Source organism: Pipistrellus kuhlii, unplaced genomic scaffold, assembly GCF_014108245.1.
Source record: "Pipistrellus kuhlii isolate mPipKuh1 unplaced genomic scaffold, mPipKuh1.p scaffold_m20_p_96, whole genome shotgun sequence".
Lineage (NCBI taxonomy): Eukaryota > Metazoa > Chordata > Mammalia > Chiroptera > Vespertilionidae > Pipistrellus > Pipistrellus kuhlii.
The window spans coordinates 648,250-667,746 of record NW_023425602.1 but is presented as its reverse complement, the minus strand read 5'-3'; the positions used below and the strand labels follow the sequence as shown (position 1 = coordinate 667,746).

Sequence of the window (19,497 nt, the reverse complement as noted above, 5' to 3'; positions counted from 1 at the left end):
ACGGAAGCAGATGTCGTAGAGGGCCTCGTTGTCGATGCAGTAGGTCTCATCGGTGTTCTCCACCAGCTGGTGGACCGAGAGGGTGGCGTTGTAGGGCTCCACCACCGTGTCCGACACCTTGGGCGAGGGCACCACGCTGAAGGTGTTCATGATGCGGTCGGGGTACTCCTCCCGGATCTTGCTAATAAGGAGGGTGCCCATCCCGGACCCAGTGCCCCCGCCCAGCGAGTGGGTCAGCTGGAAGCCCTGCAGGCAGTCGCAGCTCTCAGCCTCCTTCCGCACCACGTCCAGGACGGAGTCCACCAGCTCAGCGCCCTCCGTATAGTGGCCCTTGGCCCAGTTGTTCCCGGCCCCAGACTGACCTGGAATGGGGTCAGGAGGCAAGTCTGAACAGCGAAGAGCACTACACACACAGACACCGCATCCTCACCTCGCATCTTTTGGGATAATGCCTCTGGGTCTATTTTTTCCTCCCTCACCTGTGAGATGTGTCCCCAATAGTTTACCAAGTAAGGCAGCCACCGCCCTCCTCTGTTAGATTTCAGAACACGGCCCTGTAAAAGCTCCATGCACAATAATCATTCCTAACTCTAACTGCTCTCTTGTACCCAAATAAACGGGATGTGATGGTATCTACATAACTCACCAAAAACGAAGTTGTCTGGTCTGAAGATCTGGCCGAAAGGACCAGAGCGAACAGAGTCCATGGTACCTGGTTCTAGATCCACCAAGATAGCACGAGGGACGTATTTCCCACCTACAGGGAAGAAAGGGAGAGGAGTGAGCATTGGCAGAAGGCAAATAAAGTGGGATGACAGTCAAGGACCCAAACGTGCGATTCCAGGGGCTGCTACTACTAGGTGACAGCTGAGCTAGCCTTTGACCCCCACGGTGACAAATTAAACATAGGAAGGTTCAGTGGGAAAGGATAGATCCATCCAAAGGAGTTAGGGGGTTCTGTAGAAAAGGAAAGACCCCAGGAGTAGGAGATGGGCTGATCTTCCGCTCCCCCCTCACCTGTGGCTTCATTGTAATACACGGAGATGCGGTCCAGCTGCAGGTCGCTGTCCCCGTGGTAGGTGCCGGTGGGGTCGATGCCATGTTCATCACTGATCACCTCCCAGAACTGTCAGGAAAGAACGGTGAACCCTAAATTTTGCCCCTGCTCCCACCACTTTAATTCCAAACACACTGCAGGCATCCCCGCCACCTGCCTGCGCGCCCCTCCCTCTGACACTCCACCCACGGGAAAGCTACCTTGGGATGTGAAATGCTGTCAGCTGGGAGGGCCGGCGATGGCACACAGATGAGGTGGCTAACCTAACTAGGTAAGCTCCCCCTCGGCCCCCCGCAGGGCTGCAAGCCGCGCACAAAGGGCCAGAGAAACCAGCTGCCGCAGGGGCCGACCCCCAGCTCTCCACGCGGCTGTAGCGCTCGCCAAGCTGCTGACAAAGGGAGGCGTCACGCAAGGCGGGGCCGAGGCGGGAATTCGGCGCGCGAGGGGCGGGGCCTGCCCTGAGCTAGCGCGCCCCCTGGCGGCCCGCGGGGCAGTGCCCGCCCCTGAGCCCAGCCCTTTTGCTACAAAGTAGCGCCGATAGCGGCCGCACTTTCTCCCCCGCTACACAGTAGCGGCGCGCGAAAGAAAAGAAATGCCCCCTTAGCCTCGGAATTGTTCCTTTGGCGAACTTCCTCTTGCTTTAAATGAGGATTGTCTTCCTTTCTCCCACAATTTGGTCCTGAGGGGACCCTTTAAAGAAAAGGAAGCCCTCCTTTTCTCCTTATCAAGCCCTAAAGGGGTCTCTAAGCGGAGGGAAATAAAGTAAGCAAAATGAATCCAGCTCATATTAGCTTTCCATCCACGGGCCCGCCCCTCGACAATCAAAGGGGCGCGCCGAGACCCCTGGCTTCATGGAGGTAACGGGTCCCCAGCTTGGGAACCGGGGTCTGCAGTTGTCCCCCAGCCTCACCCCTTTCCCCGCGGCTTGGCCTCCGAAACCCCGCCAAGGGGGATGCACATGGAGGAACCGCGCCTCGCTTTGTCTCGGCAGTTTCCGCATCTCCTTCCCTCCTCGACCCCCGGACCGTTAGATTCCCTTTAGGTAAAACCTTACAGAACCTCGGTCTTCCAGTCCCCCAAACCTCAAGAGTGCTTTTGATAGCTTCCCCAAAATGATTCTGCCAAAAAGAAAAAAAATCCTCATTTTCCAAAAGCAAATTCTACTGCAAATGTGCACTATATATATAAAACTTCCTTTTGGCCAAGGTTGGCTAAGGCTGGAAACTGCAAACAGCCCACAACGGTTCTTCATAGCTTATCTGGATTCTTTAATTCTCAAAAAGAAATAAGAGTTAAAAGAGGTTTTAAAATCCTTACCTTGGCACCGATCTGGTTTCCGCACTGACCCGCCTGGATGTGCACGATTTCCCTCATGGTTCAAATTTAAAATTTTTGCCCGTTTCCAAAGTGTGTATGGGGCAAGAAAATGTCTAATCTTTCTTTCTCCGCTGCTGCTCAAGGCTGATGGAATGGGACGTGGCGGGAGGCTGGAGCAGCGAGGTCCGCACGCCGCGGCTGGCAGGCTGCGAGAGGCAGGAGAGCGAGCGCAGGGCGCGGGCGAGGGGGCGGGCGGGGCGCGCGTGCGCGGCGGGGCGGAGCCGCCGCCCGCTCGTCGAGACAAAGCCGCCGCGAGGCCGGCCCTGATTAGTCGACGCCGCCAGGCAGCCGACGTCCATTGGTCAGTGCCCGGGCGAACGAGCGCGGTCCTCTCTGGGAGTTGTAGTCCTCCATTGTTGTCCGCACTGCAAAGAGAAGGGGTGGATGGGTGGATACCGGTTTGGGGTGTTTTGGATTTGGGGAGTTTTATGAAAATGATCTTGCCAAGATGACTTTCCTCTAGGTCTGAGTTTTTTTTTTAATGCAAAAAGAGAGTCGTTTTCGGAACTGCCGGAGTTAGGACCCTTATGTGCTGGCGTTGGAAGGTGGGCGGCCACGCCCTGAACGCTCCGGGCTGCCGCAGCTCTGGGGGAGGCGGGACCCTGCTTAGCTCAGCGAAAACTGCGGAGCACGGCCCTCCGCTCTGCGCTCTAACAACCGGCCCTTCGTGACCACGGACACGAACACTACGCGCTGCTCCCCCAGATGCCTCCAGCGGGAGGGGGCTGCTTTCCTACTATTTCCTTCAGCGTTTTCTAACGATAACATTTAGAAAGAGAAACAAAATTGCAGCAAGGGCTTACAGGATAGAGATGAAATTGTCTGGAGGTATGTTCAAAGAAATATCCGATCTTGTAGGACATCTGGGCCTTAGAGCAGCGTTGAAGACTGTGGTTATGTCAAACATAGAACTATGGGGTGAGATGACTGCTAGAATTTCAAGGAGTGAAGAAAGGATAAAATAATTATCCTGCCTTTCGACACTTTGGAGTCTGGTTTCACTGACTTGGACCTTAGTCACTAGGTGGCTGGCTTTCAAGAGCCTCAGGATACACATTTCAAAATGGAATGAGGGTATTCATGGGAGGAAATTGGATGGGCTCAAATCTAAGTGCTTTTCCTCCCGGATTCACTCACTTGGTAGATTCTGAGTGTCCCCAAGCCAGGAGTGAGGGATACAAAAATGGTTATGAATTAGCCTCCAGGACCTTGCAATTGGGTGAAAAATGGACAAAGAATAGAGTGTAGTAAGCACTATAATAGAGGACGTGATATCAAGGTTATCGTTGTTAGTTCTTGAAGTCAATACACATCTCAGTCATAAATAAAAGAACATCCAATTGTGTAAGAAGACCCCTCTACCCATTTAAAATAGAATGTTTTGGGGCATAACCACAATGAAAGTAGTTCTTTTGTGGCAGTGAACAGCTTAGAATTTAGAATCAAAGGACTTGTTTTAATTACTCCACCTTACATGAGCGGTAGAAACCTAGCCAAGTCATTTAATTTAGCAGAATTCAATTCCCTCTGTAAAATCTACTTCTGTTAGTTGTGATCAGAATTAAGTGAGATGGCTAATGAAAAAGGACTTTCTACATTATACACATGTCAAACTGCTTGTCTTCTTGCTTGTCTTAGTATGAATAATGAAATAAATTATTTTATCCTTTCTTCACTCCTTGAAGTACCTCGGTCAGCCTTGAGACGGTTAGCAAAAAGGATTCCCTCTGTGGGCCTAGGGAACTTTGCTTTAGGTAAACGATCTCAAAATATCCACCAGGGCTATATTCTCAGAGAGGAAAAGACCTGACTTCTACACAAACAAATCAAAAGGAAATAAACTTCCATTGCAGTGAGACGTCCTCAAGCGCCACGCCTGCGGGCTGTTCTCCAAACTGCAGCCTCCGGCCACGACAGCAACTCATTTCCATTTCCATGAGTCAGCACCACCAGGTCTGGGAGGACCTTGGAAGGACGCTCTGGCCGCACCAGGAGCCCCTCTAGGCGCCTCCCGCAGCGAGACTCTGTGATCGTAGTTTGGGTGTCTGCGCGGGAATGGGCGGCGGGCGGTGACGCGGCCGGGGCTGGGTCCTGGACGTGCCCAATCGAGGCGCGCTATTGCGGGCGCGCGGCGGCCTCGCCTCTCTCAGCGGGGAGGGGCGGGGCCTCCACCTGGGCTGCGTCAATCGGCTCGCAGCGGGCTGTGAAAGACAGCGGCTGGAACCAATCAGCGGGCCGGATCGGCTCGGCGGGAGCGCTCGCGCCGAGGCGTCGCGGCCGTTACTGGTGGCGCGCGCGGGTCTCACCGCGGGTGAGTTCTGGGGGCCGAGCCCGCCCCTGCCAGGTGCCATCTTGTTTCTCCGGGGGCGGGGGGGCGTGCTGTGGTGCGACTGGGCGGAGGATACTTCGGAGCCGCTTGTGGGGTTACAATACTCATCCTTGCCCGACGCCCCGCCCCGAGCTGGGGTGCGGGCGCCGGGAGACGGGCCGGAGGGCGGCCTGAGGTGGGAGCCTGGTCCCGCTGCTTCTCCCTAGGGGGCATCTTTCTCGTCCTGCTCTGAGGTCCCATCTCCTCCCTCTGGTTCCTGCGTCGGCGGAGCCGGCCAGGCGCCTCCAGGAGGCAGGGCTAGCTGCTCTTTGGCTCTGAGTGCCTGGCACGTGGGGCGGCACCGGGTGCGCGCGAGTCCCGGCGGGCGAAGATGACGGACCCTCGGGGGAGAGACACTGCTGGCGCCATCCTCGGGGGTGCAGGCGGCAGTGGCCACAATGTGGTGAGGAGGGCGGAGCGCCGGCCGGAGGGCAGCTGGGAAGGCGGCGCCGGACGGAAGGGAGGGGTAGGCGCCGGCCCCGGAGGCGAGCAGAGGACGGTGGGACCGCGCAGGGACGGGGAGCCGCACGGGGATGGGGCGCCGCAGGAGCGGGTTTAGATCATGTTGGCTCTCGCCAAGGAGTTTGAGTTTTTATCCTGTGGACATGGAAAACCATGAAAGAATATTAAACCGAGGAGAGATTATCTGGATGATCTTAGGCAAGTTCCTTACCCATCTGTGTTCCAGCTTTTTTCCTTTTATAGGCAGGGTGGAAGGAGGGAGGAGGGTGAGAGAGAGACATGGACTGGTTGCCCCGCTGTGTCTCTCCACATACACACACACACACAATTTGGGCCAGTATCAAACCAGAGTACCTTTGGTCTGTGGGCCAATGCTCTAACCTAGGGGTGTCGAACTCAATCAGAGAAGGGGCCAAAATCTAAAATCCAGCCTAAATCGCTGGCCGAATGGTTTACTGAACAGTCAAACTGTCATTGTGATGGAAACGCAGCGGAGTGCAGTGATGACAGCGCGGTGCGGGCCACATTGCAAGGCCTGGCGGGACGGATTTGGCCCGCGGGCTTTGTGTTTGACACATGTGCTCTAACCACTGAACAAATTAGCCAGGGCTCTATCTTCTCATTGTATTTTTTAAAATTGATTTGAGAGAGAAACATCAGCTTGTTCCATTTACTTATGCATTCATTGGTTGATTCTTGTTTGTGGCCTGGCGAGGGATTGAACTCAAAACCTTGGCATATCAGGATGATGCTCCAACCAACTGAGCCACCACCCCACCAGGGCTGCGTTGCATTTCTTTATCAAATAGGCCATAATAAACGTCGCCAAAACCGGTTTGGCTCAGTGGAAGAGCGTCAGCCTGCGGACTGAAAGGTCCGGGGTTTGATTCCGGTCAGGGGCATGTACCTTGATTGTGGGCACATCCTAGTGGGGGGTGTGCAAGAGGCAGCTGATCGATGATTCTCTCTCATGGATGTTTCTAACTCTCTATCCCTCTCTCTTCCTCTCTGTAAAAAAATCAATAAAATATATTTTTTAAAGTAACAATAATAATAAACGTCACAGGATTCTTTAGACAATTAAATGAGTTTGTACAGGCTAGTCACCTGAGGTAATCTGCTAGAGTGTAAAAAGCACGGGCATTGCAGCCAGACGCATTCGTAGTCCTGCCCTTCACACCACCTGCTGTGTTATCCTGAGCAAATGATTCAGTATTTTTAGCCTTGGTTTCCTGAAGGCCTGCCTCACATCACATGGTTACTATGCCTGACACATAACAATGCCCAACATGTAGTTGATGCTTGGCAAAAGTTAACTCCCTGAAAATGGTGGTTTTCAAACTGAGTTGCAACCCAATAGTGGATATTGAAGTCAATTTAGTGGATTGCAAATCAGCATTAAAAAAAAAAAAAAAAGAAATGAAAACTATTACATATAGCAAAGCTGATCATTGTTTCTCAAAACACTTGTCTATATAGCCGAAACCGGTTTGGCTCAGTGGTAGGGCGTCAGTCTGCGGAGTGAAAGGTTCCAGGTTCGATTTCGGTCAGGGGCATGTACGCTGGTTGTGGGCACATCCCCAGTAGGGGGTGTGCAAGAGGCAGCTGGTCGGTGTTTCTCTCTCATCGACGTTTCTAGCTCTCTATCTCTCTCCCTCTCTGTAAAAAATCAATAAAATATATTTGAAAACAAACAAAACACTTGTCTATATAAATGTGTGTATTTGTATATACACATATCCTCTCAGCATTGATTTTTTGACTTTACAATATTACATAAATGCTATACATAATATATTACATTAGCTACTCAACCGTCTTATAAAATAGGCTTTGTGTTAGATAATTTTGCTCAACTGTAGGCTAATGTAAGTGTTCCTAGCACATTTAAGGTAGGCTGTGCTATGGTATATTAAATGCATTCTCATGATATTTTCCATTTATGATAGATTTGTCAGAATGTAACTACATTATAAGTTGAGGAACATTTACTTGGGGCCTTATGATTTTTTTTTTTTATTCCGTGTCCTGGTCAAAAATATTTTTTTCAATGCTTTAGAAGGATAACAACAGAATGCTTGACATAGAGAACCATCAAACTGAATAAATACCCAGGTTTACTCCCTAGTTGTGAGTCTCCTCTCTGAGACTTGTGAACCAATGATAGAGATGATAATGTGTTTCCTTCCCAGGTCATGGAGGACACTCAGGCTGTTAACTGGGAGGTTGAAGAAGAAGAGGAGACAGAGAGACCCAGTGACTCCTTGAGGTGTAATTTGGAGCCCCTAGGGCGACTGCATATCTTCAGTAGTGCCCACGGACCAGAAAAAGGTCAGGAGATATTGATGCTGGAGTACTATTGTAGGCCTCTTATTTTTGTGGGGAGGTAGTTAGAGGATTGTAAGAAACTTATGTACATATTTTGTTCATCTTCACTTGAAAATATTTTCTCCATTTATCTTTTAATAATTTTTTTAAAATGTTTTTATTGCCGAAACCGGTTTGGCTCAGTGGATAGAGCGTCGGCCTGCGGACTGAAAGGTCCCAGGTTCGATTCCGGTCAAGGGCATGTACCTTGGTTGTAGGCACATCCCCAGTGCAGGAGGCAGCTGATCGATGTTTCTAACTCTCTATCCCTCTCCCTCTCTGTAAAGAATCAATAAAATATATAATTAAAAAAAATGTTTTTATTGACTTTAGAGGGAGGCAGAGGGAGAGAGAGAAATATCAATGACAAGAGAGGATCATCAAACAGCTGCCTCCTGCATGCCCCTTACCTGGGATCAAGCCCGAAACCCAGGCATGTTCTCCACTGGGAATGGAACCATGACCTCCTGGTTCGTAGGTTGATGCTCAACCACTGAGCAATACCAGCCAGGTTCCATTGATTTTTAGAGAGAGAAGGAGGGGAGGAGAGAAGGAAAGAGCAACATTCATGTGAGAGAGACACATTGATATGAGAGAGAGACATCAGTTGGTTGCCTCTGACCTGTGCCCTGACATCAAACCTGCAACCCTGGTACATGCCCTTCATGGAACCAAACCCACAACCTTTTGTGCATAGGCCAGCACTCCTAACCACTGAGATACACCAGCCAGGGCAAAACTTGTTTTCAAGGAGATCTGAAAACTGTTTTACTGGGAATGGAGAAGAGGGGGCTGATTGATTTGTTTCTGGCAAGAGCTCTGGTCTCAGGATGATTTTACTGTACACTTAAAAATGCTTACCATGCTATATTTTATGTGTATTTTATCACAAATCCAGTATGGATGGGTGGAGTGTTGACTATGAATAATGTATTGCATATAATCTTCAATACTTAGATGTCCTAGGGCCTTTTATTTTTCTGTTGTATGTGGTGACCTCGAATGAGTAGTCGGGTACTTAACCAGAAATTTTTCCAATAGCAGGCCAGGAATGTGGCCTTGGAATCTACCTACCCCTCTCATTCTTAGATTTCCCACTCTACCTCGGGAAAAATGTGATAGGCCGAATGCCTGATTGCTCTGTGGCCCTGCCCTTTCCATCCATCTCCAAGCAACACGCAGTGATTGAAATCTTGGCCTGGGACAAGGCACCTGTCCTCTGGGATTGTGGGAGTCTCAATGGTACGCAAATCCTGAGGCCTCCTAAGTTCCTGAGCCCTGGGGTGAATCATCGTCTGAGGGACCAGGAGTTGGTTGTCTTTGCTGACTTGCCCTGCCAGTACCATCGCCTGGATGTCTCTCTGCCCTTTTTCTCCCGGGGCCCCCTAACTGTAGAGGAGACACCCAGGGTACAGAGAGGAACTCAACCCTGGGGGGTCCTATTGGCTGAGGACTCAGAAGAGGAAGTAGGTAAGTGTATGTGTTGGGAGGGTGGGCAAGGAGACTGGGATGGTAAATGTGAAACTGTCACCTTCTTTCTGCTCTTGGCAGATCCTCTTTCTGAAAGGTATGTGGTGAATGAACCAAGGACCATGTCCTCCCTTTTGGCAACAGTCGTTCCAGAGAGGTGAGTGTTGAGGGCCAGACACCTGAGTCTTCAGAAAGAGAAGGAACCTGGGACTGAAGGATCCATCTGTAAGAGAGAATCATCATGGAAATGAGGGTTGGGGAGCTACACATACTCTTTCATTAACTGAGTTTACACTGAGAACCTTTGATGTTCCAAGTGGAGAACTAATTGCTGGAGATAGAAAAACAAATACTACCTTGTTTCTGCTCTCCAGGAGCTCATAGTTGAATCAGGTATCCCTTCCTAGGAAATGATTCTATAAACTCTTCTCTTCCCTGTATAGTGATGAAGAGGGACCTTCTGCCCCAGATGGCCCTGGACCACCTTATGCCTTCAACTTTGACAGCGACACAGATGAGGAAGAAAGGCAGCAACCAGCAACAGGGTGGGCCTCCTCAGCTGCCACAAGAGATGCTACTGCAGAGACAGAACAGCCTAAGGCAGTCAGAACAGAAATCCAGGTTGAAAAGAATCAGTCTTTGGGACAGGAGAGCAATAGTGACATCAGAGTCAAGAGAGATGCAAGCAATGGGGTGATTCTGGAGAGGGGCCAGCCTGTTGGGGAGGACAGTGAGACAGATGTGGATGATGAGATCAGGCCTCCAGGAAAGCCAGCTGAGGGTCATCTGGAAAGGGCCCAGCCTTCTGGCTTCATAGACAGTGATACTGACGTGGAAGAAGAGGGGATTCCCACAACCCCAGCTGTGGTGCCCCTAAAAAGAAGGCAGATCTTCCACGGAGTTAATGCAGAGAATTCTGGGGGGCCTGACCTGGCACATCTTCATGAGAGTCCGGCTGGCAATGAGACAGATGTGGAGGAGGCTGAGGCCCCACCCACAGTCCCTCTGGAGCAAAGCCAAACCTCCATGGTGAGCCACAGCAACGTAGATGACGAGGAAGGAGTGTCAGCAGCACTCACTTTGGCATCTCTGGTGGAGAGCCGAGCCACTGGCTGGAACAGAGATAAAAATGTGGAAGAGGACAGAGCCCAACCTCCGGCTTTTCTTGACCAGAGCCAAACCTCTGCTGGGAGAGACAGTGGCACAGACATAGAGGTGGAGGGGTTCCCAGTGGAAAAGAGAGAATATGTCCCCAAGAGTCACACAGACAAAGCTCAGACAGAAAAGAACCAATCTCCTTTTGGGGACGGTGACAGAGAAGTGGAAGAAGATAAGAGCTCATCTGGAGTCCTCCTGGAGAGAAGTCAGGCCTCTGCCACAGTAGGCATCCGCACACAAGTGGAAGAGGATGAGGTGCCTCTGGCATGCACAAATCCAACAAATGTGGAAGCAGAAGGGGGCCCAGCAAAGCTGCCTGCCGTGCGCCTAGAGGAAGCCCCGCCTCCTCCAGGTGGGTGCTGTGGAACAGATGCTGAGGAGGGTGCGTCCTGAGCAGCCTCCGGAGTGGCAGGTGTAAGGAAAAAGAGGATGCTGGGACAGAGTGGGTGGTTCCTATCCTTTAGCAGGAGAGAGCTTTTGAGGCAGCAGCCCAGGGTGGGTCACGTTTGGCACAAGTGGGGCAGGACCATCTCCTTGTCTCAAGGGAGAACCTAACAGATCTCTTGGTAGACACAGGTACTGCAGGGGAACCTACCCAGGCACAGAGAAAGGAAGCCCCGACCCCCAGAGAAAGTGGGGGAGAACCACATGTGGACATGACCAAGAACTCTGGACACAGCCATGATGGTAAGTGCTGGCCTGCTCTCCGGGCTTGATCTTTGAGAGAAAGAAAACTTACAGGGAGATTTAATCCGTTCAAGCTGCTGTAACAAAATGCGAGAGTGGATGGCTTGTAACATGCCTCACAGTTCTAAAGGCACCAGCAGATTTAGTGTGTGCTGCGGGCTTGCTTCCTTGTTCATAGGTGGCCCACTTTTCACCATGTCCTTAACTGGCAGAAGAGCACCAGGGTGCCCTTTGGGGTCTCTTCTAAGGGCACTAATCTCATTCATGGGGGCTCCACTCTGAGGACCTAGTCACTTCCCAAGGCCCCTGCCTTCTAGTACTATCTCATGGGGATATTGAGACAAACTCTACTAGGGTGAGAGCTGCTTTCTCTACCTCCCCCCAAGCTGGGAAAGCAGGCTCCACCCACATTAGAAATAAGAATGTGGGGTGGACTCTTCCCAAAAGTGGCCAAATGTGACCTCTGAAAATGGCTCACTGTTCAAAAAAACCCACAAAATCATGTAAATCAAGAGGTTTAAATCTCGTGTTTACTTTAAGAACACTTGTGAAACTGCCCAGGCCATCAGGGTATACGTGTCTAAAAAGTCACCAAGTATCTGAGGATATCACTTCGCAGAAGCAATAGGTGTCATTCCATTGTTACAATACCTACCTGGGCTGGTAGGTATGCCCAGGCCAAACAGTGGTGCTGGACACAGAGTCAGTGGCCAAAAAGAGCGCTGAACTTTTGTTACCCATGCTTAAAATGCAGAGAGCTTAGCTTAAGGGTTTAGATGTAGAGTCTCTGGTCACTAAGCACATCCAAGTGAATAAAGTCCCCAAGATGTGGCATAGAATTTGCAGAGCTCATGTTAGATTACCCCCCACATGAGCTCTCCCTGCCACCTGGAGGTGACTGTACTGAAAAGGACCAGATTGTTCCTAAACCTGAAAAGGAGATTGCACAGAAGAAAAAGATGTCCCAGAAGAAAGTGAAGAAACAAAAATATAAGACCCGAGAGTAAATTCAGCAGAAAATAAGTACTAATGAAAGTTTTGGTGTTGTGTGTGTGTTAGTTGAAGAATATGGATCATAGCCAGTTTGGCTCAGTAGCTAGAGTGTCAGCCTGTGGATTGAAGGGTCCTTGATTTGATTCCAATCAAGGGCATGTACTTAAGTTGCAGGCTAAATCTCCTGCCCTGGTTAGAGCTTATGTGGGAGGCAACCAATCAATGTGTCTCTCTTACTTTGATGTTTCTGTCTCTCCCTCTCCCTTCCACTCTCTCTAAAAATCAATGGAGAGCTGAAACCGGTTTGGCTCAGTGGATAGAGCATCGGCCTGCGGACTCAAAGGTCCCGGGTTCGATTCAGGTCAAGGCATGTACCTTGGTTGCGGGCACATCCCCGGTGGGGAGTGTGCAGGAGGCAGCTGATTGGTGTTTCTCTGTCATCGATGTTTCTGACTTTCTATGTCTCTCCCTTCCTCTCTGTAAAAAATCAATAAAATATATTTTAAAAAATAAATAAATAAAAATTAATAGAAAAATATCCTTGGATGAGGATTAACAAAAAAAGAAAGAAAAAAAAAGTGGGGTGGGACATAGACATTCAGTCTGTTGCGTAGGGATTTGGGTTGGGGAGAGAATTGTAGAGAAAAAGTAAGACATCATGGGTCAGATAGAATTTTTTATTCTGTATTTCTCCACCACCAGATTCTGAAGATCTAGACCAACAAGCAACCCAGTGCTTTGTGGAGAAGGAGAGTCAGAGCCTGGAAGGTGAGGGCATTTGTGTCATGGGGGGCTGTACATCAGGAGCAGGGAGATTACACTGGTGGTCCGTTAGGGTGTGCGGCCGGCACAGGCCAGGCAGGAGACTGAGAATGGCCTGGGGATATGCGGAGGATCTGTGCTTAGGACACCTTTTCCTGTGCAGTAGTCCCGAGCATGGGGGATGAGCCCACCCAGGCCTTCCTGTGTACTCCACCCCAAGAGCCTGGCCCTTCCCATTGCAGCTTCCAGGCCTCAGGCATAAGAAACTCACTTCCTCTGCCCCTAACTTTGCCTCCTGTTTTCTCCCTGTACATGTTTCTTTCATATTTCACTATGTTGTTGATGTTTCTCCATCTTATTAGGGAAAAAGGGTCCTATTCAGTTAGACCTATAGAGCAACTTGGCTAGCATAACTTTTACACTTGATCTTAGCAAAAGACCAAACTAGAAAACTAAAGCGTTCTGTAGCATAGTTTTTAAGAGGCTGCTGTGAGAGCTTGTACATGAAGTTATGGTCTCACTTTTTGAAACAAGCATTAAAGATTACAACTATCCTCCTTACTCGTAGCTTTTTTAAAATAGCCCATATAGATTGAATCTGACTCTGACTCCCTCTGACTACTTCCAGGTGCCCTGGATGAGCCTTGGGAAGTCTTGGCTACACAGCCATTCTGTCTAAGAGAATCTGAGGCCTCTGAGACCCAGCCCATCGCTTCCCACCTTGAGACCCATGGATCTTGCCCCTTTTCACCCAGGCCAACATCTCAAGACCAGCATCTGGAAAGTCCAGTTCGCGCAGAGCCATTGGGGATCCAAGGTGGAGGGATGCAGACTGCGGAGAAAGGCATGGATACACCAAGAGAAGCAGCAGGGAGGGTGACCCCGGAGAGAGGACCATTAGAGAGGGAAACTAAACTGCCACCAGAAGGATGAAAAGAAGAAGAATTAACCAGGGTGATGAAGGACAGGGAACAAAAGGTGGTAGCTAGGCATTCAGAGACAGGAGTCCCCTAAAACTGTGGGAAGGGCAAGTATGGAAAGGGATAGGGAGAGCTTGAAGATAGAAATGGAGACACCCAAGGATCTACACAAGCTGGGAAAGCAGGCTCTTACAAGAGAAGTATTTGAGAAGGAAGCTGAGAAACCAGCACCAGGGAGAGATTGTGAGCCAGGTAGGTTAGAAGTCAACATACCCAAAGTAATACTGGAAGGAGGTGCACAAAGGGAGCCAGGACCAGAAAGGGCAGGCCTCCAGTTCAACACTGGACCCTGAAGAAGGGGCAGGGGACCTTGTGGGCTAGCATTAGCCCTGATAGCGTCTAGGAGCCAGTCAGGTGGAGGATGGTAAGTCCCAGGAGGCAGAGAGGTAAGTGAAGGCTGAGGGTGTAAGACCCAGGTGTTAACAAAGCCTCATGATAACCCCTAAGTAACTGCCTGCGTGGACTCAGCCACATTGTCTGTACTTTCTGTCTAGGCCTCCTGAATTGCAAGATGTCACCTGCTGAGAAGGCTTCTAGGGTGAGTGCTGCTTTTTCTACCTCCGCTCACTGCGCCTTCCCGGCCTTGCTTCACCTGCTCTTCCCCGTCTTCTCCATGATCATTCCCACCACCCTTCAGTTGGCTTCTGGCCCTTAATGTTGGCACACATTGTTTTCCATCTCTCTGTTCCCAGCTGTTTCCCTCTACCTGACTCGGAAAGAACATTCCTTTCTTCATGTCCCTTCCCTCTTTTCCCACCCACCCACCATCCATATATTGATAACACTGTCCTGGCCTTGTGGGGAGAGGTCTGGGGGAGAAGTCCCAGTTTAATGGGAGATAGTCAGAGACAGAAAGAGAAATGTAGTGAGCATACTTCCACTGTAACAAGTATCGAGAACAGTGTCCAGTCCTGTCTTTCCTCCTTCTGCCTCTCCCTCCCTCACTTGCTCTATTTCTCCCCAGGGTGATCCAGGATCCCTAGATGTTGGTCTGCCTCCAGCAGTCCCTGAAGCCTCTGCCCCAGTCCAAAACCCCCTCATCCCTCAGAGCCAAAAACATCTTGCTTCTCAGCCCCTCTTTGCTCCATCTCCACCTTCTTTAGAGTCCCCCATTCCCAGCTCCAGGCAAAATGGGAGTCAGGAAGCTCTGGAGAATCCCTTGTCCTCAAAGCTGGACCCTCTTCATGCAAAAGTCAAATGCAGGTCCCAGGGTTGTTCCAGGATGACACCCTCTCCAGCTTCTTCTATAGCCCCTGAGGTCTACCCTCTCACCTCCAGAGAGCAGCCCGTCACCCCTGCACCCACACCTCGGGCCACTCGGGGCAGGACACAGAGGGCCTCTGTCAAGACCCCTGAACCGACTGTCCCCACGGCCCCTGACCTTGAACCTCCGGCCCCTGCAGACCAGCCTGTCACCCCTGCACCCACACCTCGGGCCACTCGGGGCAGGACACAGAGGGCCTCTGTCAAGACCCCTGAACCGACTGTCCCCACGGCCCCTGGCCTTGAACCTCCGGCCCCTGCAGAGCAGCCCGTCACCCCTGCACCCACACCTCGGGCCACTCGGGGCAGGACACAGAGGGCCTCTGTCAAGACCCCTGAACCGACTATCGCCACAGCCCCTGACCTTGAACCTCCAGCCCCTACGGACCAGCCTGTCACCCCTGCACCCACACCTCGGGCCACTCGGGGAAGGACACAGAGGGCCTCTGTCAAGACCCCTGAACCGACTGTCCCCACAGCCCCTGACCTTGAACCTCCGGCCCCTGCAGAGCAGCCCGTCACCCCTGCACCCACACCTCGGGCCACTCGGGGCAGGACACACAGGGCCTCTGTCAAGACCCCTGAACTGACTGTCCCCACAGCCCCTGGCCTTGAACCTCCAGCCCCTATGGACCAGCCTGTCACCCCCAAGGCCATAGCTCAGGGTGGTCAAAGCAGGACACTGAGGTCTACAAGAAGTACTGTGCCAGTTCCTACCGCTCCTGAATTCCAGTCTCCTTTCCCCACAGACCAGCCTATTCCCCCAGAGGCCATCCCTCAACCCAATTGTAGCAGGAGGCCAAGGGTTGCGAGGCAGCCCCTCGCAGCTCCCATTGTCTGTGAACCCTGCTCTGCACCCCTTGAACCTAATGCCTGGTCCTCACGGAGCCAAAGGCGAGGAGTGATGAGAGCAACCAAGTCCCTTAAGACCATTCCTGAGCCTGCCCTTGCCCAGCTTCCTGGGGCACCCACTCATGCTCTCCAGGTTCAAAAGGTAGAGGCAACAGGTGGATATGAGTTCAGCCCAGAGTCCCAGCGTAAGGCCTTTCAAAACCACAAGAGGCCTTTAGATACCGTGGATTCACCCCCACTTCCAAAACGGCTGCGAAGAGAAGCCCCTCAGAAAACAGTGTTCCTCAAGGAAAAAGAGGAAGAGAAGCCAGCTCAGGAAGAGGTGAGGAGAAGGCTGGGGCCGCGAGCTGGGAACGGGCTAGGGGCTCATAAGTTCCCACCAGGATCCTTCTCATTCCCAGGATGTGGTAATGCCAGGACCAGGCAAGAGAAAGAAAGACCAGGCTGAGGAAGAGCCCAAAGGAATGCCAGTCCGCAGCCTCCGACGGGCCAAACCTGACCATGAGTCTGCAGCCCCTAAAGTAGGCGAGAAGAGGACTGGGGCTTCAAGGGAGCAGATGTGGGGGCGGGAGGAGACGGGCCTTGGGAGACAGGCTCTGGTGCAAGGCTTGTGTGGCCAATTAGGCCCATGCCCTTCACAGGTGCTCTTCACAGGAGTGGTGGATGCCCGTGGAGAGCAGGCAGTGCTGACCCTCGGAGGGAGTCTGGCCAGCTCAGTGGCAGAGGCATCCCACCTGGTGACTGATCGAATCTGCCGGACAGTCAAGTTCCTGTGTGCCCTAGGGCGGGGGATCCCTATCCTCTCCCTGGACTGGCTGTACCAGGTGAGAGAGAGGCCAGAGATGGGGGCAGACCAATAGAGAAAGTGGCGGGAGGAAGAGGGGTGCAGGAAGACCAGGGTGAATGAGTGGAAGCCTCTTCAGAAACGCTTTGTGAGCCCCTGTAACTGCTAGGCAGCAGAGCTGGTGACGACAGGCCTGGGCTTTGATTCTGACTGTGCCACCCTTAGTCCCGCAAGGCCGGTTGCTTCTTGTCCCCGGATGAATATGTGGTGACTGATCCTGAGCAGGAAAGGAACTTTGGCTTCAGCCTCCGTGATTCCCTGAGCCAGGCTCGTGCGCGAAGGCTGCTAGAGGTGAGGGACTCTTCCTCTGCATGCTCTAGCCCTCCCTCCAGAAGTTTCCCGCAGTGCATGGCCTCAGCGCAGCTCTCCACCGTCTCCACCATGTCCTTCCTTCTAGGGCTATGAGATTCATGTGACCCCCGGAGTCCAGCCACCACCACCTCAGATGGGAGAGATCATCCGCTGCTGTGGAGGCACTGTCCTACCCAGCATGCCCAGGTCCTACAAGGTATGGGGGTCTGAGCAGTTGCAGATTGGAGCACTGTAGTGAGAGGGTTGGGGGAAGACCTATGGTACAGAAAGGAGCCCAGCCAGTGTGGCTCAGTGGTTGAGCATTGACCTATAAACCAGGAGGTCACGGTTCAATTCCCGGTCAGGGCATATTTCCTGGGTTGCAGGCTCAGTCCCCAGTATGGCGCATACAGGAGGCAGCCAATCGATGATTCTCATCATTGATGTTTCTATTTTTCCCTCTCCCTTCCTCTCTGAAATCAATAATACTTTTTTTTTTTTTTTAAAGAAGGCAGTATATAGGAATGGCAGAGGAGCTCTGCTGATACCAACTGGAATTTGTTTTTTGGGTTTTTTTTTTTTAATTTATTGATTTTTTACAGATAGGAAGAGAGAGGGATAGAGAGTTAGAAACATCAATGAGAGAGAATCATCAATCAGCTGCCTCTTGCACACCCTCTACTGGGGATGTGCCCGCAACCAAGGTACATGCCCTTGACCGGAATCGAACCTGGGACCCTTCAGTCCACAGGCTGACACTCTATCCACTGAGCCAAACCGGTTTCGGCTGGAATTTGTTTTAATTTGCACTTTATTTTTTAAATTATCTTTTTATTGATTTTTCTTTTTTAATTTTTTATAATTTCCTGGAGTAGTGCAATAGCTTATTTTTTTTAGAGCGAATCATCAATTGGCTGCCTCCTGCACGCCCCACACTGGGGATTGAGCCAGCATGTGCCCTGACCAGGAATTGAATAGGTCAACGCTCAGGTCAATGATCAACCACTGAGCCACATCAGCCCAGCCTTTTTTTTTTTTTTTTTTTTTTTATTCCTCACTGGAGGCTATTTTTCCATTGAGTGGAAGGAGGGAGGTGGGGAGAGAGAGAGAGAGAAACATTGATGACACATCAATCGGTTGCCTCCTGAATGAACCCCAACCAGGGCCAGGGATTGAACCACAACCAATGTACGTGCCCTTGACTGGGAATCAAACCTGAGACTCTTTGGTCCTCCGGCCGACGCTCTGCCTTTTATGCCATTGACTTCCTGCAGGAAGTAGGTCAGTTGTCCTTTAGAAGGTTCCTCAGGCTGGATTCTTCTGTTTGCTGCCTGGTTGTACCACTCACCTTAGTCTCTATCTTCTATAGCTCATGTAAGCTATAATTCGTTTTAAAAGCTTGAATAAATTCAGCTGCCACATTTCTGGCAAGAGCACGTCTCAGACAACGTAGTATACTTCATGTGGCATCGTGTCCCGAGCGCCTGTCTTGGTGATGCCTGGACTGCTGAGTGGTCCTAGCCCTACTTCAGGGCTCTTGTCCCTGACTCTCTGCCTCTGCTCTCTGTCCTCCCAGCCTCGCAGAGTCGTGATCACATGCTCCCAGGACGCCCCGCGATGCACCATACCATTTCGGGTTGGGCTGCCCATCGTCTCACCTGAGTTCCTGCTGACAGGAGTGCTGAAACAGGAAGCCAACCCAGAGGCCTTTGTTCTCTCCACTTAGGAAATGTCCTGCCCCTGAAAATCCCACCCAGTACCCTCTTTCTTCCCAGACCAATAAACAGAAAATATTGGGAGAAAGAACTTAGGGCTTAGGAAGGATTGGGGTGTACTGATCTGATTTGTCTGGAAACAAGGGTGGGGTTGAAAGGTTTATGGGAAAACAAAGATAGGGAGATTGGGAGCCACAGATTTTCTTAAATGGCCGTTTAAAGTTGCTCAGATAACCTAAGTGTCGCTCATCTTTAAGTGGTCTGATGCACTTGCTGTGCAGTGTCCTGCCTCCCATTTGGAAGCCAGCTCACTTTTTCTTTGTTATTGGAATTCTTCCTTATCCTCCAAAGCATAGTGGAAATAATGTCAGTGCCAGAAACTTGAAGGGATGCTTGGAGTAAGTAAGCTTGGAGTGAGTTGGAGTTATGGAATGGCTACGAAAATACTTACCTCTCTCCTGGCCCTGTCTTGTTAGAAGATCCTTTAGCTTGGACTTTGAGCAAGTCTCTGCACTTTTTCAGGCCTGCTTTTCCAGTATTTATCAAATTAGAGCTTAGGCTTAAACTTTATGATAAATAAATAATCACTCTGTGCCTTATGGTGTAGTGCAGTTTTTTGTTTTTGTTTCTTATCCTCACCCAAGGATGTGTGTTTCTGTTGGTTTGAGAGAGAGAAAAAACATCAATGTGAGAGAGAAACATTGATCTGTACATCCCAACCTGGGGGTAGGGGGGGTGTGAACCCACAACCTTTTGGTGTATAAGACAGCACTCCAACCAACTGAGCCATCTGGCCAGGGTAGGGCAGTTGTTATTTTTTTAATATGGCAGTCCTTAAATTTAAGTTTAAA

At 50.9% G+C, this 19,497-nt stretch overlaps 2 protein-coding genes across 2 annotated transcripts in view; one reads left to right on the top strand and one right to left on the bottom strand.

Annotated features, from left to right (window-relative positions):
• TUBB (tubulin beta class I) overlaps positions 1–2,603 on the bottom strand; it is a 3,377-nt gene extending 774 nt beyond the window's left edge. The window contains exons 1-4 of the mRNA XM_036428986.2: positions 2,375–2,603; positions 1,018–1,126; positions 647–757; positions 1–362 (exon numbers count right to left, since the gene is read on the bottom strand). The exon at positions 1–362 is cut by the window's left edge and continues 774 nt beyond it. Coding sequence (XP_036284879.1) covers positions 1–362; positions 647–757; positions 1,018–1,126; positions 2,375–2,431 — 639 coding nt within the window. The 5' untranslated portion in view covers positions 2,432–2,603. The remainder of the gene's footprint in view (positions 363–646; positions 758–1,017; positions 1,127–2,374) is intronic.
• Positions 2,604–4,779: 2,176 nt separating this feature from the next.
• MDC1 (mediator of DNA damage checkpoint 1) lies at positions 4,780–19,245 on the top strand. Its single transcript, XM_045578349.1, has 16 exons — positions 4,780–5,205; positions 7,457–7,595; positions 8,721–9,101; positions 9,183–9,258; positions 9,545–10,611; positions 10,830–10,948; positions 12,641–12,707; positions 12,865–12,957; positions 13,330–13,551; positions 14,176–14,219; positions 14,646–16,118; positions 16,180–16,317; positions 16,438–16,620; positions 16,806–16,931; positions 17,038–17,148; positions 18,508–19,245. Exons 1-16 carry the CDS (start codon positions 5,134–5,136, stop codon positions 18,655–18,657), a joined length of 4,461 nt encoding a protein of 1,486 aa, XP_045434305.1. The 5' UTR covers positions 4,780–5,133; the 3' UTR covers positions 18,658–19,245.
• Positions 19,246–19,497: the final 252 nt, after the last annotated feature.

Excerpts from the sequence above, each read along its gene's own strand:
- MDC1 (XM_045578349.1), top strand. The coding sequence starts at position 5,134 with ATGACGGACCCTCGGGGGAGAGACACTGCTGGCGCCATCCTCGGGGGT. Across the intron at positions 13,552-14,175 it reads GACTGCGGAGAAAGGCATGG|GCCTCCTGAATTGCAAGATG; the intron begins ATACACCAAGAG and ends CTTTCTGTCTAG. Across the intron at positions 17,149-18,507 it reads GCATGCCCAGGTCCTACAAG|CCTCGCAGAGTCGTGATCAC; the intron begins GTATGGGGGTCT and ends CTGTCCTCCCAG.